At 49.1% G+C, this 15,194-nt stretch overlaps 1 protein-coding gene across 2 annotated transcripts; it reads left to right on the top strand.

Moving 5' to 3' along the window:
- Positions 1-315: 315 nt before the first annotated feature.
- On the top strand, positions 316-14,079 carry LOC308460458 (sulfotransferase 1B1-like). 2 transcript variants are annotated; one of them, XM_080976898.1, is made up of 8 exons: positions 316-508; positions 1,998-2,209; positions 3,741-3,866; positions 7,922-8,019; positions 8,155-8,281; positions 11,451-11,545; positions 11,841-12,021; positions 13,699-14,079. In XM_080976898.1, the coding sequence occupies exons 2-8, from the start codon at positions 2,062-2,064 to the stop codon at positions 13,809-13,811; spliced, it is 888 nt and encodes a 295-aa protein (XP_080833024.1). In that variant the 5' UTR covers positions 316-508; positions 1,998-2,061; the 3' UTR covers positions 13,812-14,079. The 2 variants fall into 2 exon arrangements, with proteins under 2 accessions (XP_080833024.1, XP_080833025.1); XM_080976899.1 differs by having other exon boundaries at positions 317-508; positions 2,008-2,209.
- Positions 14,080-15,194: the final 1,115 nt, after the last annotated feature.

Raw genomic sequence — 15,194 nt, 5'->3', positions numbered from 1 at the left:
CAAACCTGACTCGGGCTTCCTGTTCAGAATTGCCAGCAGGGACAGCTGGCAACCTTGCCCACACATCGTATTTGTTCAGAAAATATAGGTCAGGGGGGGAAACCATTGACTAGGAAGAAGTAAGGACAGATCTCTTGAAAACCATGAGCAGCAAAAGGAGGTGTTTGGGATTTCTTTTCCCTTCGGATGCGGCTAAACTTGGCTGTTTTCAGACTTCTCCTTCAAACTTTTTTTTATTTCAAAGCCATTCAGCGAAGGACCTTCTTTCTCCCCTGGCATCGAGCCCAGCTTCCATTCCCCAACCCCTCCCACATGACACACACTCTGTTTGGGCAACTGAGACCTTTGGTTTCCTTGGCCTTATTCCCGAGGGTTGGTTTTCTTTTGTTTGTGAAGAAAGCCTCCCTAATCCCTTCTCTGTTTATATCCCTGTGAAAAAATCACACCACCTCCTGGGCGACTCTCTGTCTTTCACCACTAAAGCAGTACCATCTGTCTATGAGGAAAGGTAAGCCTCCGTTTTCCCCCTTTTGTCCGTCTAAATAACGCAGCAGCTTTTCAGAAAACAAGTGCCTGTTTTTCTCCGAAAGTCGATTAGGGCTCCAGGTTTGGGAACTTGTTGAAACAGGGCGGAGCGGAGCAGAGCAGGAAGGGGGAAAGGCAACGCTTCAATCTGGAATTGTTGTTAAAAGTTTGGGAGGAAAGTTTGCCTTTGAAAGCTGCAAAAACAAAGAGGAACGAGGTGCCTGAACTTCTAATGTGAGGTGGACATTTTTCGACTACTCTTTAACGAGGAGTGACTTGAAATATTCAGGGGTGCAATTTTGGCTGACTGGCTGTTCAGATCCTCCCGGCAGGGCCAGTCCCCGCCATGAGGCAAGGTGAGGTGACCGCCTCAGGCGGCAGGACCCACGGGGCAGCAGACCCAGCCTCCAAGGAATGCATCACCTGTTAGTGCTGCCAATCCATGCACGCCTTGGAGGCTGGTTCTGCCACCTCCTTGGCACCTCGTTCTAGATGCTGTCTCTACAGCAGCCTCTTGGCAAATAGGAGGTGCTGCTGGTCTCCCCCCAGCCCAGAAACTGCTCTCTGGGGTCTCCTGGGGTCTGACATGATTCGAAGCGGGCCTTTGATTCCCACTTCAAATGCCCTAGCCCCATTTCAGGGATTCGGACGAAATCGTGGCAAGCCCCTGGATTCCTTTAACGGAATTCCCTTCTGCACCAGCATTGGAGGGGCAGGCCCAGCCTTTCCTTACCCCTCCTCCAACCAATTTATAACCAATGCCTAACCGCAACCTTACAAGTTGTGACGATTTGCTACGTAGTAGGCGTAAACCAAACGGCACAGCTAATCAGCCATGTGGACAAAATTCCTACCAGGCGCCTGCCTCAACAGCAGACGACCCCATGACAGGCATAGCAAGGTCAACCAAAACACCCTGAACTCAGGGCGGGCTGGCGGGTGATCTGATGCACTCAGCGAAAGAGAAAGCAATAAGCTGAGTGCCCCAGTATTTAAAACCTTTGATCCCACCCACCACATTGCAACATGCAATTTGCTCCAGCAACCCAGCCTTCCAATCAAATGCCCTAGATCAGCATATTTAACCCTGCCTGGCAACAGAGGGATAGCTCGGCGGACTCCACTGCAACATGTGCTCTCATTTCAGGGAGAACACGCTTTGTGCATTGGTATGGGAGAGCAGGCTTTGGGTGGTAAAGCCAACATTTTCGGCTCTTGGCGAGAATAGATGAGCACCAGTAGCCATATGCATGTCTGCTCAGCTGCCCCCATACTATAACACCTTTAAAATGAAAATAGATGGCCAAAATAAACTCTGGAGGGGTGGGGGCAGAGCATGGCCACAATGGCCTAAGTGCTGGCATTGGGTCTGTTTGCCACTGGCCGTCTCTGGATGGTCATTTGGGGACTTTGACCACCAAAATTCAGCCATAGCTCCACTTCTTCCCCCTCCTGCATTTTATTCGGCAAAGTGTCTTGCAGGTGGTCCTCTCGTCTTCTCTTATTTTGCCTGCACTGCCTGACGCCGCCCCAAAGATGGGCAGCCCAGATGCTTATCTTCGGAAAGACTGGCAGATCGTCCGTGGCATCCCCATGGTCTGCGCGTTCTCCTTTGACTGGGACAGGATTGACCGTTTCCAGAGCAGGCCTGATGATATCGTGATATCCACGTACCCAAAATCTGGTGAGCGTTGCGTGGGGAACAGGACCACATTGACAATCCGCTGCCTTTTGATGACCGCCTAAAATTCGCTGTCTAGTGTGGCCCATCTCGGTGTGTCTAACGGTGGCAGTCAGTTCCCAGAAGCCTGGTGGAACAAGGAAGTCCTCGCCTGCCGCCAGAAGGACAGCAAGGAGGGAGCCAGTCTAGTTTCTTCAGGGAGGGAGTTCCAGAGTCTGGGAGCAGCCACCAGGAAGGCCCTGCCCTGTATCACACTTTCCTACACACTTACCCCACCTATTAACTTGCCCTGATTACTCTAATATTATTACACGGACACACTATTATTTATAAACACCAGAATATCACAAAGCCCATGAGAGGAAGCCAACTCCTAGTGGCCAAGGGTTTTTCAGCCCCTCCCCAATAAAATATTTGATGGGGCCAAGCTCTACCAAAGTTGATGGGCCTTGCCATTCAAATGGTGTGCTCGCACTGCGTCACATAAACGATTATGCTGGATGGGGCTTTCCTGGGCCCCACCCCAATATTTTATTCAGCTTGGCACTCCTGCACCCATTCGCTGCCATCGTTGCCCTCTATGAGTTAGGAGGGCAGCTTCTGAAATGTGTAGGTAGTATAGAAGGCTCGCCTGTAAGGGGGCTTCCATCTTGTACAAGAATGCACAAGAAGACGCCAGGCTGCCATTTTGTCCCCACTGCTCCACCCCCATCTGTTTACACATTTAAGGAATGCCTGAAGAAGAGCGTGCCCTATAGAGCAGGCATAGGCAAACTCCAGGCCTCCAGATGTTTGGTACTACAATTCCCATAATTCCTGACCACTGGTCCTATTAGCTAGGGATGATGGGAATTGTAGTCCCAAAACTTCTGGAGGGCCGGAGTTTGCCTATGCCTGCTACAGGGAGTTTGTGGCTCGAGTCATGTATGGCTGAGCAAGCCCTACAAGAAAATAGTGAGACTTGCACCCTAGTAAGCACATATGGGGTTGAGACACATGGCTGTAACCTATACATGTCAATAGATTTTAATTATTAGGAGCTTTTCGAGGGTTCCATAAAAGGTAAAGGGACTCCTGACCATTAGGTCCAGTCGTGACCGACTCTGGGGTTGCGGTGCTCATCTTGCTTTATTGGCCAAGGGAGCCCACGTGCAGCTTCCAGGTCATGTGGCCAGCATGGCTAAGCTGCTTCTGGCGAACCAGAGCAGCACACGGAAACGCCGTTTACCTTCCCGCCGGAGTGGTACCTATTTATCTACTTGCACTTTGATGTGCTTTCAAACTGCTAGGTTGGCAGGAGCAGGGACTGAACAACGGGAGCTCACCCTGTCGCGGGGATTCGAACTGCCGACCTTCTGATCGGCAAGTCCTAGACTCTGTGGTTTAACCCACAGTGCTACCCGCGCCCCTTAGGACACCCCTATTGATCTTAAGGCATTGGCTGGAGATGTTTCAGCAGGTGTATCAGCCCATTTGGACTTCTGAGAAAATTCCCTGTCTTACTTTTCGTTTCTGTTTGTTTGTTTGTTTCCAGGAACTACATGGATGAGTGAAATTGTGGACATGATTAGGAACGATGGCGACCCCGACAAAAGCAAACGGGCAATTTTCAATAAAGTGCCCATGCTGGAATTTGCTGCCCCAGGAAAGATGCCAGCAGGTAAACTTGCGTGCGAGTTACCGAGAGAACTTGCATTTCAGAGATCTGAGGTGAACAGGTAAAAATTAAAGTGGGTGGAGGAATAAGCAGTTTCCTCTGAGTTTGTGCTTTCCTATCTTTTCTTGATCTCTGGCCAAGGATCAAAGCTCCTCTTCCCTGCCTTGAGGAAAGGGAGCATAAAAGAAACCTGCATTTCTGGCAGCTGAGTGAGACTATTTTATATATTTAGATCACACGTAATTTTCAGAGGGTGGTTTTCCCTCTTCATAACATCCAGCGCCCAAACTGGGAGAAAAAAGAGAAGTGGGAGCAGGTGCAGGGAGGAAGTTAGGATGGTTAGGCCACCATTGCTATGCATTTTAAGCAGTATCATGCCACTTTAAGCAGTCATAAAAAAGGTAAAGGGACCCCTGGCCATTAGGTCCAGTCGTGGCCGACTCTGGGGTTGCGGCGCTCATCTCACTTTATTGGCCGAGGGAGCCGGCGTACAGCTTCCGGTTCATGTGGCCAGCATGACTAAGCCGCTTCTGGCGAACCAGAGCAGCGCACGGAAACACTGTTTACCTTCCCGCTGCAGTGGTACCTATTTATCTACTTGCACTTTGACGTGCTTTCGAACTGCTAGGTTGGCAGGAGCAGGGACCAAGCAGCAGTAGCTCACCCCGTCATGGGGATTCGAACTGCCGACTTTCTGATCGGCAAGTCCTAGGCTCTGTGGTTTAGCCCACTGTGCCACCCGTGTCCCTTTAAGCAGTCATGGTTTCCTCAAGCATTGTGGGAACTATAGTTTGTTAAGGGTGCTGACAGCTCTTAGGAGGCCCGTTTCCTGCTCACAGAGCTACAATTCTCAGAGTGGCTTAACAGCCTACACCTCTTCTTTGGGAATTGTAGCACTGTGAAGGGGATCGGGGCCTCCTAAACAACTCTCAGCAGCACCCTTAACAAACTACATTTCCCATGATGCCTTGGGGGAAGCCATGACTGTTTAGTGATGTGATACTGGTTTAAATGCATAGCGCAAATGGAGCCTCGACTACTTCTGCCTGAAAATGAGTGACATGACAGCTCACCTCACTTCAGACAACAGCCTAGCACTGTGATCACTAGTAGTGGAGATCAGGAGAGGCATGTGCTGGATTGGACCCAAGTCAAAGAAGTCTTGGACCATCCTTAAGTGGACCTGCAGGAAAAGCCTGTAGACAAGGCATAGGCAAACTTGGCTCTCCAGATGTTTTGGGACTCCAACTCCCATCATCCCTAGCTAACAGGACCAGTGGTTAGGGAGGATGGAAATTGTAGTCTCAAAACATCTGCCTATGCCTGCTGTAGATGAGGGGTCAGCAAACTTTTTCAGCAGGGGGCCACTTCACTGTCCCTCAGACCTTGTGGGGGGCCGGACCATATTTTGGAAAGAAAAAAAAAGATTGAATTCCTTTGCCACACAAATAACCCAGAGATGCATTTTAAATGAAAGGACACATTCTACTCATGTAAAAACACGCTGATTCCTGGACTGTCCGCGGACTGGATTTAGAAGGCGATTGGGCCGGATCCGGCCCTTGGGCCTTAGTTTGCCTAGCTGTAGACAGTGAAAGAAAAGATGGGGGAGACACATATACCAGAAGCTAAGGAAAAGGACCTCTGGGTATATCACACAGTGATGAGGGCAGGCATGCACACTGACAAATTGCTGAGTAGCATGCCTGCCAAAAATAAATGACTTATCAGTCTTAAACGCATACACTGAACCACCCCAAACAGACCTGCCAACCCAAATCCAAAGCAGCTCTCAAAATCATGCTGTCTGCCAGCATCTCTCTCGCTGAGGATGACTAGAAACAGGTACCCTACCATATTGAAAACAAAAAACCCCCAGTCTTCTAATATGGCTATTGGGAATATTTCCCGTAGCAGGGAAGAATAGTGTTATAAATTTGTGGGGTGCCTGGACCACCTCCTTCTAATTCTGGGGTGCCAGGCATTGAATTTAGCATGTTAAAGTATAAGGTAAAGGTAAAGGGGCCCCTGACCATTAGGTCCAGTCTTGGACGACTCTGGGGTTGTGGCGCTCATCTCGCTTTATTGGCCGAGGGAGCCGGCGTACAGCATCCAGGTCGTGTGGCCAGCATGACTAAGCCACTTCTGGCGAACCAGAGCAGCGCACGGAAACGCTGTTTACCTTCCCGCTGGAGCGGTACCTATTTATCTACTTGCACTTTGATGTGCTTTCGAACTGCTAGGTTGGCAGGAGCAGGGACCGAGCAATGGGAGCTCACCCTGTCGTGGGGATTCAAACCACCAAACTTCTGATCGGCAAGTCCTAGGCTCTGTGGTTTAGCCCATAGCGCCACCTGCGTCCCACAGCACCACTCACGTCCCATGTTAAAGTATAAGCCATGTTAAAAAAAATAAACGAGGCAGGCTTCCTTGTGAAGTAATCGCCTTTAAGAGATGGACCATTAAGAGAGTGCAAAGGACAGGGTGATGGCCCCTCAAGGAACGCAGAGGGTAGGGGTCGTACCCTGGACTCTGGGTAGTTTGCAAAAGACTATGCAGAGTTGGGAGAGGGAGTTTCAGAATTGCAGTAGGCTGGAGTAAGCAAGAGGGGAAATAGTTGTGTTTGGGGAAGCAGTTTGCAAGCTGGAGAAAAAGGGGTCACAGCGCAATGGGGGCTGACAGTTTGAATCCAACCTGGCAGCCATGGGAGAGACAGGATCCTCCTGGAGTCTAAAGCTGGAAGCCTCCCGCCCCGCCATCCTAGGCTCAGGTTGTATATATCTATAAATAAACCATACATCATAAAGACACAACAGTCTCCGCTGTGCCTGATTCCAAAGAAACTGAACCCTGCGTAAATGCCTGGAACCTCCACGGAGATTGGGGTGTGTGTGGCTATAACAATACGTTCCCTTGTTTCTCAGATCATTAAACGGGGGTGGGGAATCTGTGCCCCTCCAGATGAGATATTGCTGAACCACATCATGCCAGGCTATTGTCCATGCTTTGTTGGGCTGATAAGAGTCGTAGTCCAGCAACTGGATAGCTCTGCAGGTTATAGCGTGGTGCTGATAATGTCAAGGTTGCAGGTTCGGTCCCTGTATGGGGCAGCTGAATATTCCAGCATTGCAAGGGGTTGGACCAGATGATCCTTGGGGTCACCCACTCCACAATTCTATGATTCTGTAACATCGGCGAGCATGGGGTAAAGGTGTGCTGGTCCTGGGGGCTAACCGAGAGGCGAGGTCCGAGTCCAGTCCGAGGTCGATGGTGTGGTATGGAGGCTGTCCATCAGAGCTGTAGCTGGGTCCAAGGCAGGAAGTTGGGTGGGGTCAGGAACTCTGGCAGAAGAGCAGGAGAGGATGCAGGCAGGAACAGGCTAGCAACAACGTTGCTCCCGCAATCTGGGACTGGGGCTGGCTGGCCTTTATCTGCCCCAAGGCATAGGGTGGCTCTGGTCCACAGGTGACATGCCTCTCCTGGCCTGGAGGCGAGCACTCCTCCTGCAGGAATTTAGTTCCCTCCGCCTCTCTGCCCTGAGCCTCTGCAGCTCTGGAGAGGCTGGAGGGTGACCGGACCCAGAGGCCACCTTACCTTCCCCTGACAGGGCTGAGAGTGGAGCACCTGCAAGCAATGGGTCCTCCATCACCTTAGGGGCCAGAGCAGACTTGGCAGGTGCCTGCACCTGAGGATCCAGCGTAGGTGAGGACCCTTCAGGCTCAGGCCCCAGCCCCGCCTCAGCTGGTTCTGGAGGTGGGGACTCCTGTGCAGGCTGGAATTCTTCAGGTTCAGCCTCTGAGTCTGAATCCCAGGCCATCACAAAAGGTTTCCCGCAACTACCATACTGAAAGCTTTTTCTAGTGATCCATGCATTGTCTGAGTTGCTTTAGCCTACTGGTGCAATGAAGTTTCCTTGGCCTGCAGGTCACAGATCTCACCACAGTTCCCTCTTCTGCCCACAGCTAGGTAATGACGGCCGACAGGAACAGTCAACTGTCCTTTATGCCGCAGGTCAACTGTTCAACCATATTACCCAGTAACACTCTTTTGCTCACCAGGCACAGAACAATTAACTCAGATGCCATCTCCTCGCCTGGTGAAGACCCACCTCCCAATTGACCTCCTTCCCAAGTCCTTCTGGGAAAATGGCTGCAAGGTAATCCTACTGGGCACCAATCCCACAAGGCAGCTAGTTTCAGAGTTTTGCAAAAAAAAAAATCCACACCTAGTGTGAAAAACTACCAGTACAATTTGGATTATGTGTTTCCCCCCCTGCTTCCCTTCTATGAAGATGATCTACGTGGCTCGCAACGCAAAGGATGTCGCTGTCTCCTTTTACCACTTTGACTTGATGAACAAGCTGCACCCGGACCCAGGTCCCTGGGAAAACTACCTGGAGAAATTCATGGCTGGAAAAGGCAAGTCTGCCCATCCATTCACCACTGTATGTACTTAAACTTTTCACTTTCCCAGGAAACATAAAGTATTGTTATGGGTTTGGGGCAGAGGGTCAGTTCAGCCTGTGATCCTGCATCCAGTGAGCTTTATAATTTAGTACAGTGGTACCTCGGGCTAAGTACTTAATTCATTCTGGAGGTCCGTTCTTAACCTGAAACTGTTCTTAACCTGAAGCACCACTTTAGCTAATGGGGCCCCCTGCTGCTGCCATGCCACCAGGGCACGATTTCTGATCTCATCCTGAAGCAAAGTTCTTAACCCGAGGTACTATTTCTGGGTTAGCGAGTCTGTAACCTGAAGCATCTGTAACCTGAAGTGTGAGTAACCCGAGGTACCACTGTACAGGCATGCCCAAAGTCCGTTTTGGGGCCTAATCCAGCCCCTTGGCCAGTTTTATCCAGCAGTCAAATTCTAAAAAAGCTCAACAACTTTGGTTGGCCCTCACGCATGTTTACTTCATCAAATCCGGCCCTCTTTGAAAAATGTTTGGGAACCTCTGATCTGCTAAAACAGGGGTAGGCAACCTAAGGCCCATGGGCCACAAGCGGCCCGTGGGGGTCATTTAACCGGCCCCTGAGCTGCCCCCGAACTGAGCCGCCCGCTCAGCGAGTCCCTGCATGCTGTGCTAAACCGGCGCAGTGCAGTGTGGGGACTCGCTTCCGCGGCACCGAAAATTGCGTATGTGCAGAAGCAGACACCGGAAACTGCGCGCTTACGTGCGCGTGCGATCTGGCCCATGGAGGGATTTCCGCTGGAGTGAACCAGCCCAGGCGAGGTAAACCTTGCTGACCCCTGTACTAGAAGATGCTGTTCAAACCAGTTTCTTGGTTAATAGCTAGCCAGTTAAGTGCTCTCATCAGCATCTCAAAGAATGACCTAAGTTTGTGGAGCACTCCAGGCATTTAAGCTATAAAGCCAGGAGAAAACTCTATGTGTGTCAAAGCTGAGGAATATGTGGTTTATATTATACTTATCATCATCATCCAGGTGTTAAGACTACAGAGATTAGATCCAGCACCTGTGGATTACAGATCTATGTTGATCCACCATCTTCATGCAGAAATGCACAGGGAACGTCAGTGGAATTAGGTTCTGATCTCACAACCATTTTAGCCTTGGTTTTCTTTAAGATTTAAGTAACGCTGCCATAGATGGAACTGGCCACACACATGATGGTGGACTGAAATTAATCAGTGATACTTAACCCTTGGAGTGGGGGCACAGGCCCCTTTGAGAATCTGATGAAAACTACAGACCCCATCTCTTCAGAAAAAATGCAATTATAAATACATACACACAAAGTTTTGCATGCACTTAATTTTATTGCACTGGCAAACATTTTTCCTTTTGTGTCCGGTGCACAGACCCCCCTGAAGCTCACAGGGTCCGTGGGCCACATGTTAAGAACCCCTGGCCTAACTCACCCCTGGCCAATCTATTCTCATGCTGCTGTGCCAATAGCTGATCTGGAGTAATATCAGAGCCTGCACAGCCCTGAGTGAGCCAGTGGAAACAGAAGGAAGCAGTAGTTTTCGACTAGCCACTGCTGCCTTATTCAAGTTTTATGAAACGAATGAATGAATAAGGCAGCAGTGGCTAGTCGAAAACTACTGCTACCACAAGCTGAGATCATTGTGAGAATTGTCATCGCGCCACTCCTTGGTGTTTGGAGTACCTCAGGGTGCGATACTCTCCCCGATGCTTTTCAACATCTTTATGCGCCCCCTCGCCCAGCTTGTTCGGAGTTTTGGGCTGGGTTGCCATCAGTATGCCGATGACACCCAACTCTATCTGTTGATGGATGGCCATCCTGACTCGGCCCTGGACACACTGACCAGATGTTTGGAAGCTGTGGCTGGATGGTTACGTGGGAGCCGGTTGAAGCTAAATCCTTTGAAGACAGAGGTCCTGTGGCTGGGACGGGACGATATGGGATTGGGGGGGCAACTCCCATCTCTTGCGGGGGCGCAATTAGTGCCAGCACCATCCGTTAAGAGTTTGGGTGTAATCTTCGACACCTCCCTTTCCATGGAGGCGCAGATTGCAGCTATAACAAAGGCGGCATTTTTCCATCTCCGCCAAGCTAAGCAGTTGGCTCCTTACCTCTCTCGCCCTGACCTAGCCACTGTGATCCACGTGACAGTCACCTCCAGACTGGATTATTGTAACTCGCTCTACGTGGGGCTGCCCTTGAGACTAGCCCAGAAACTCCAGCGGGTGCAGAATGCTGCAGCGAGACTCCTTACGGGGTCTTCGCTGCGAGATCGCATTCACCCAGTGCTATACCAGCTGCACTGGCTCCCGGTGGAGTACAGGATCAGGTTTAAGGTGCTGGTTTTAACCTTTAAAGCCCTATACGGCTTAGGACCCTCGTATCTACGGGACCACCTCTCCTGGTATGTCCCACAGAGAAACTTACTGTCTTCAAATAAAAACATCTTGAAGGTCCCAGGCCCCAGAGAGGTTAGGCTGGCCTCAACTAGAGCCAGGGCTTTTTCGGCTGTGGCTCCGATCTGGTGGAACACTCTGTCACAAGAGACTAGGGCCCTGCGGGACTTGACATCTTTCCGCAGGGCCTGCAAGACAGAGCTGTTCCACCAGGCCTTTGGCCAGGGCACAGCCTGACTCCCTCCCTCGGCAATCTTCGCGGAGCTCTGGCTCAATGGTTGCCAGTGGCTTGATTTGAATCAATTTTATAATGAATGATTTTAGAGTGTTGTGTTGTGTTGTACTGTTGTACTGTTTTATTGTTGTTAGCCGCCCTGAGCCCGGCTTTGGCTGGGGAGGGCGGGATATAAATAAAATTTATTATTATTATTATTATTATTATTATTATTATTATGATGTGCGGTTTTTTCAGTGATCTTTACAACAACCCTGGGAGGCGGGCCAGCATCATTCCCTCTATTTTGCAGATGGGGAGTTGAGGCTGAGAAAAGTGTGGCTTGCTTAAAGCCCCCTAGCAAATATGTAACTGAGACAGGATTAGGTCTGGGGACTTCTCAGTTTACAATTTAGCCAATAGGCCCTTGTATTCTATTACAAGATTCAACTTGTTAGGGTTTTTTTTTTAAATATATAAAACCCATCTATTATTTCCCCACTTCTCTGCTCTTTCTCAAAATTTAGTGGCTTTTGGATCCTGGTATGACCATGTGAAAAGCTGGTGGGATAAGAGGAACGACCACCCCATCCTATACCTGTTTTATGAAGACATGAAAGAGGTAGGAGCCAACAGGATAAGCCCCTGAGGTTATTTTATGTGACATATTGGAAGAAGCAAATCTTGCAGGGGATTATATGCGGTATAATTTTTGTTTTTAAAAATGTGGAAAATCTTAAGAATTGCCTTCCTGACTCGGGCCAAGGGTCCAACAAAAAGATAATGGGTGTCCTTCATTTTCTCCTGTGTGGGGTTTTATATATTCAGCAAAGCTTGCTGAATTAGAAGCACAATTGCGTCATCAAATACCCAAGAACCATCAAAATGCTGATCTATTTCAACACCGTTTCCCACAGGATCCAAAGCGTGAGATAAAGAAAGTGGTACATTTCTTGGGAAAGAACCTGGAAGATTCTGCTGTGGATAAGATTGCCTACAACACATCCTTTGAACTGATGAAGCACAATCCTGCCACAAACTATAGGATGGCTCCAGCTGCCATGATGGACCACAGCATCTCCCCATTTATGCGCAAAGGTAAAAGACTTGCATCGTCCTCTCTGACCACCGTTCCGTAAAGATTTAGGATCATGAACAGATCAGTAACTGACTTCGGTTTTTATTATTATTATTGATTAATTAACCACCCCAATTCAACTGAACAATAAGTCTGAATAGTACCAAAACCTCAATATTGGTACTAGAAGGAAAAGCCATAAATACAGAAAAAGAGTTCTGCTGGATTAGGCCATTGGCCCAGCATTCTGTTCTTGCAGTGGCCAGCCAGGTGACTGCAAGAAACCTGAACGCAGGACCTGAGGACAACAGCACTCCCCGCTTCTGAGATTTCCAGCAACTGGTATTCAGAAGCATTCCTGCCTCTAACTGTGGGAGTAAAAAGGTAAAGGGACCCCTGTCCATTAGGTCCAGTCTTGGACGACTCTGGGGTTGCGGCGCTCATCTCACTTTATTGGCCGAGGGAGCCAGCGTACAGCTTTCGGGTCATGTGGCCAGCATGACTAAGCCGCTTCTGCCGAACCAGAGCAGCTTCCTGCCGGAGTGGTACCTATTTATCTACTTGCACTTTGACGTGCTTTCGAACTGCTAGGTTGGCAGGAGCAGGGACCGAGCAACGGGAGCTCAACCCGTCGTGGGGATTCGAACCGCCAACCTTCTGATCGGCAAGTCCTAGGCTCTGTGGTTTAACCCACAGCGCCATCTGCGTCCCTCTGCTCTACAGTTAGAAGACACCATGTGGGTCATCTAGTCCATGGGTAGGCAAATTAAGGCCTGGGGGCCAGATGCGGCCTAATCGCCTTCTAAATCTGGCCCATGGACAGTCCAGGAATCAGCGTGTTTTTACATGAGTAGAATGTGTCCTTGTCCATGGAGTTTTCTTGGCAGGGATTATGGAGCTGGAGGAGACTCTTGAGAGTCCCATGGACTGCAAGAAGATCAAACCTATTCATTCTTAAGGAAATCAGCCCTGAGTACTTGCTGGAAGGACAGATCCTGAAACTGAGGCTCCAATACTTTGGCCACCTCATGAGAAGAGAAGACTCCCTGGAAAAGACCCTGATGTTGGGAAAGATGGAGGGCACAAGGAGAAGGGGACGACAGAGGACAAGATGGTTGGACAGTGTTCTCGAAGCTACCAGCATGAGTTTGACCAAACTGCGGGAGGCAGTGGAAGACAGGAGTGCCTGGCGTGCTCGGGTCCATGGGGTCACGAAGAGTTGGACACGACTAAATGACTAAACAACAACAACAAAGAATGTGTCCTTTTATTTAAAATGCATCTCTGGGTTATTTGTGGGGCATAGAAATTCGTTCATTCCCCCCCTCCAAAAACAATATTGTCTGGCCCCCCACAAGGTCTGAGCGACAATGGTCCGGCCCCCTGCTGAAAAAGTTTGCTGACCCCTGATTCTAGTCTAACCCCCTGCAATTCAGGGATTCAGGCTTGAACCCACAGCCCTAAGATTAAGAATCTCATGTTGTACCTATTGAGCTATCCTAGCTAAAGTAAACAGGTGGCCCATTACCTTCCAGCCTGACTAAAACTGGCTTTTACCAAATAAAACGTATCTTTGCTGATTAAAACGTCAGTTGATTAATCTACCACCGGGAGCTCTCAACTGTCCACCCTTTTTTAAATGACTGAATCTTCCAGAGAGCTCGTGAACATCTGATTCATATTCTTCTTTCTTCTAGGGATCGCTGGAGACTGGAAAAATCACTTTACAGTGGCTCAGAATGAGGTATTTGATGAAGATTATAAGAGGAAAATGGTGGACACAACGCTGCGATTCCGAATGGAGATCTGAAGCCCCGTGTTCTGTGCTTTCGTACCGAACCCACCTGTCATTCAGTAGACAATTAAAAAGAAGAAGCAAGCCGCTGACCTAGATGGTTGTGGGATACATGTTTGAAAAAATGTGTATGTAGTCTCTGGGAAAGTATTCAGTGCTGAGGGGCCAGATCTCAGGATTTGCACAAGCAATCTCTCTCTCTCTCTCTCTTTCTCTCTCTCTCTCACACACACAGAGGGAGAGAGACTCTGATCATGTACCAATAAACCTCTCCTATACCTCATTTCTTGTTTTCTTCCACAATTCTGCCTCTAATAGCAGCTTAGGTAAAGGTAAAGGGACCCCTGACCATTAGGTCCAGTCGTGGCCGACTCTGGGGTTGCGGCGCTCATCTCACTTTATTGGCCAAGGGAGCCAGCGTTTGTCCGCAGACAGCTTCCGGGTCATGTGGCCAGCATGACTAAGCCACTTCTGGCGAACCAGAGCAGCGTACGGAAACGCCGTTTCCCTTCCCACCGGAGCGGTACCTATTTATGTACTTGCACTTTGAGGTGCTTTCAAACTGCTAGGCTGGCAGGAGCAGGGACCGAGCAACGGGAGCTCACCCCGTCGCTGGGATTTGAACCGCTGACCTTCTCATCAGCAAGCCCTAGGCTCAGTGATTTAACCCACAGCGCCACCCGCGTCCCAATAGCAGCTTGGGACAACAATATTGAATGGACAATTGGCAAGAAAGCAAATGCTGAAGCAGGACCTTCCTCTCTCCCTGCTTTCAGTGACATCCTGCTTTTCATTTTTAAAATAGGGAAAGAATCATAGAATCGCAGAGTTGGAAGGGACCCTGATGATCATCTAGTCCAACCCCCTGCAACGCAGGAATATGCCGTTGTCCCATACGGGGATCAAACCTCCAACCTTGGCATTATCAGCACCACGCTCTAACCAATTGAGCTATGCTTCAAAAACTTCCAAAGCCACCCCATCATGTATTATTAACAAAATGTGATTATTAAAAAGTTAAGGATAAAACAGACGTATCTGGTGGCTTTTAGTCATATTTGAGTATATTGTGCTGATCTGGGTGAATATATTTTGTGTGAGTTTGAATTTCCTTGCGGCAGAATATAGTATGTTTCTCTGCACAGAGTACAGGCATTTCTCAGTTATGAGTTAATTCTCTGTGGATTTCTACTAATTTATGCTGTGGTATAGTATTGTAAATCATCAATATTCAATTGGATGGACGGATGGATGGGCAAACAAACAAAACAACCAACCAACCAACAAATAAAGAAATAAATGAGTTGGGAACCCAGGGGGGCAAAACATTTTGACAATCCCAACTGCTATTGCACCCCATGTGTTTGACTAGACACGATTTTGGGCCTAGGTACGATC

The sequence above is a fragment of the Podarcis pityusensis genome, assembly GCF_964106645.2.
Source record: "Podarcis pityusensis genome assembly, chromosome: 13".
Classification (NCBI taxonomy): domain Eukaryota; kingdom Metazoa; phylum Chordata; class Lepidosauria; order Squamata; family Lacertidae; genus Podarcis; species Podarcis pityusensis.
The sequence above is the reverse complement of the archived record's forward strand: the minus strand, read 5'-3'. Positions and strand labels throughout refer to the sequence as shown.

Excerpts from the sequence above, each read along its gene's own strand:
- LOC308460458 (XM_080976898.1), top strand. The coding sequence starts at position 2,062 with ATGGGCAGCCCAGATGCTTATCTTCGGAAAGACTGGCAGATCGTCCGT. Across the intron at positions 8,282-11,450 it reads GAAATTCATGGCTGGAAAAG|TGGCTTTTGGATCCTGGTAT; the intron begins GCAAGTCTGCCC and ends CTCAAAATTTAG. Across the intron at positions 12,022-13,698 it reads CTCCCCATTTATGCGCAAAG|GGATCGCTGGAGACTGGAAA; the intron begins GTAAAAGACTTG and ends TCTTTCTTCTAG.